Below are 2,784 nucleotides of genomic sequence, written 5' to 3'. Positions count from 1 at the left end.
TTCCGCTCTCTAAAAAGCGATAAAAATATATGCTCGAGTGAGGACTGTCTTTTTTTTAACCACTTGAATTTTTACTGTGCACATTAGTTTTTAAATTAAAAGTTAATTTTAATTAACACACTATCAGATGGAGAATAAAAATCCACCCAGAGCAGGCCCTTCAGAAAGTGGATGGCAGGGTCCATCTTGAGTGGCATCACCTTGGATAGCGCGGGGGCAGAGCTCACTATCGGACTCTCCTGGGGCCAGCGTTGGAGGCAGGGGTGACTCCTAGCTGAGGGGCTCTTGGTGCCCCAGGAGCTACCAGACTAGGATGAAGGAACCAAATACTAACTTTCTGCCCCCTAATTTAGTCACGAAACCTCTTTGGGAATCAGCTCCTTGAGGGCAAAATATACACTTGAGTATATTGATCACTCAATAGTGATCTCTCCCTATCTTTGTACTCTTAATAGCCAAAAAAAGGTCTCATTTCCAATTATTTAGATTATGAAAACCTTGATTTTCTGCATATGCCTTTGAAAAGCAGAACACTGCTCCCTCCCCACAAAAAAACCGTTTTAGAGGGTCCCTTCTGCTCTAATAAAACTCCACTGAATTTGTCTGCTTAATTTCTCAACTAGTTTTAAGGTTTGCCTCCTCCAAGAAGAATGGAGAAAAATCCCAGTTGGGTTCCAGTCGCATGGAGGCTTTCCTGTCTGAAGCCACAATGCAGAACCCTCGGCCCTGTGAACATGCAGTCTGCAATCTGGACACCTTTTATTTAATTTCAAGAATTCCCTTTGCATGGCAAACAGGGGTCTGAGGAAAGCCAAGCGGTGCAGGTGAGGGAGGAAGCAGAGCGCTCACAAATGTGGTGCCAGGAGCAGGCTGCCCACTGTGCTCCCGGATGGGAGAGAAGTGGGGTGGATGGGCGGCGCAGGAAAAGTCATTCTCAACACAAACAAGGGTCCTGGGGCATGCCACCCCACCCCAGTGCCTGGCCATGCAAGACGCAGAAATGGAGACGGCGGCCCCTCAGGACCATGGAGCATTGCACCAACACAAGGGAGTCCTCTGGGCGCCTCCTGAGGCGCCTGCAGGGTCTGGAGCAGAGGAGGTCTGTGTCCACGTCCATGTCCGTGAGCATGGTCAGTTAACAGATAGCACCGGTTGGGAGGCTCAGGGCAGGAGAGAGACTGAGGCTCTCGGCCTCTAGCACCCACTGCCTGGCCCTCCTGGGAAGAGATTCACTTCCTCGATGGCGGCCCCTGCAGCATGAGCCTTGCTCTCACCCTTTGGCTCTGGGGAAACTGGAATAAATCATCAGGGTGAGCTCTGACCCAGGGCACCAGCTGCCTCTGGAGGGCCGGGTCACTACTGTGTAGTAACAAGATGGGTTGCACCAGGTTGAGGGACTAGAGGTGGGAGGGACGGGCTGGGGGATGGGGCCTGGGCCCCAAAAGTGCCCACATGGGAAGAGTCTGTCGGAAGCACAACCTGAGGCATTCTGTCGCCCATCTGTTCCCCATCCCCAGTAACCCCACGAATTGTCCCGGTGGCTTCTGGTTACTTTTGGTGGGTCAGGGGCAAGGGAGAGAGACCAGGAGAGGCAAGGCCAGAGAGGTCTGTCTCTCAAACACGGGAGGTAGGCAGTGTGTGTGGTGGGGACACTGCGCTGGGTCAGGAGCCCTGGTCCCAGCTCTGCCGCTCTTCTGTAATCTGGGCTAAACCATCCGGCCTGCACCTCCTTTCCTTGGTTACCGAGTCAGGCAAACCCTACCCCCACCTACCACAGAGGGATAGGCTAAGGGTGAAAATAGATAACGGATAGAAAACACGTTTAAAAAAGTATAAAGCGCTATTCAAACGCGAGGCAGTGTTGTCGTCATGGAGGTGGCATCCCTTAGCACATCCCTCAGCTCGGTCACACCTTTGCTTCCTCTTGCAGCGTCTCAGCCTTGGGACCTGATTTCCTGATCTCGGGCTTCCGAGACTCCCTGGCTGCTTCCCTTGATCACAATCTGTGACCCGAGTGGCCAAATGGGCACTCCAGGTGTCTGCGGGCGGGCGGGAAGCCTCTGGCCTCCTCACTGTCCCTCCGGCACCTTCCCTGCGGGAAGCCGCTCAGCCGGCCCCTTGATCCACCTAGGAGATGAGCTGGGCCGTCCATTCAGGCTGGACAGGTCTAGGGGACCCCTGTCCAACTCTTGGGGACCCTGTTTAGAGTGTAATTCCTGTTCCCGATTTCCAGCGGGTGCCAGGTGGAGGGAGGGAAGGCGCACTGGGAGCCACAGCAGGATCGAGGGTCGTCAGGCCGCCCCCAGGCCCTTGCCGTCCCTCCCCCAGCCCAGCCCTAGTCTCGGTCCGGCGGCGCCTGCAGGGGCCGCGGGGCGCCCAGGCCAGGGCCCCCGCTGTGCACGCGCAGGTGGTCCTTGAGCGACTCCTTGTAGCGGAAGCTCTTGCCGCACTCGCCGCACGTGTAGGGCCGCTCGCCCGTGTGGATGCGCTGGTGCTTGAGCAGGTTCTGCTTGCGGATGAAGCTCTTTCCGCACAGCGCGCACTGGAAGGGCCGCTCGCCCGTGTGCAGCCGCTGGTGGTTCTGCAGGTGCTCCTTGCGGCTGTAGGTCTTCTCGCACTCGGAGCACTTGTAGGGCCGCTCACCGCGGTGCGTCATCTGGTGCCGGATGAGGCCCGAGTGGCAGTTGAAGCTCTTCTCGCACTCGGCGCACTCGTAGGGCCGCTCCTTGGTGTGGCTGCGGTGGTGGATGATGAGGCTCTTGCGCACCCCGAAGTTGCCGCACT

General features: G+C 56.5%; 1 protein-coding gene across 1 annotated transcript in view; it reads right to left on the bottom strand.

Annotated features, from left to right (window-relative positions):
* Positions 1-742: 742 nt before the first annotated feature.
* ZNF282 (zinc finger protein 282) overlaps positions 743-2,784 on the bottom strand; it is a 25,719-nt gene continuing 23,677 nt past the window's right edge. The window contains exon 9 of the mRNA XM_006777178.2: positions 743-2,782. Within this exon, the coding sequence (XP_006777241.1) occupies positions 2,336-2,782 (447 nt within the window). The 3' untranslated portion in view covers positions 743-2,335. The remainder of the gene's footprint in view (positions 2,783-2,784) is intronic.

This window comes from Myotis davidii, unplaced genomic scaffold (assembly GCF_000327345.1).
Source record: "Myotis davidii unplaced genomic scaffold, ASM32734v1 scaffold49, whole genome shotgun sequence".
NCBI classification, from domain to species: domain Eukaryota; kingdom Metazoa; phylum Chordata; class Mammalia; order Chiroptera; family Vespertilionidae; genus Myotis; species Myotis davidii.
The sequence above is the reverse complement of the archived record's forward strand: the minus strand, read 5'-3'. Positions and strand labels throughout refer to the sequence as shown.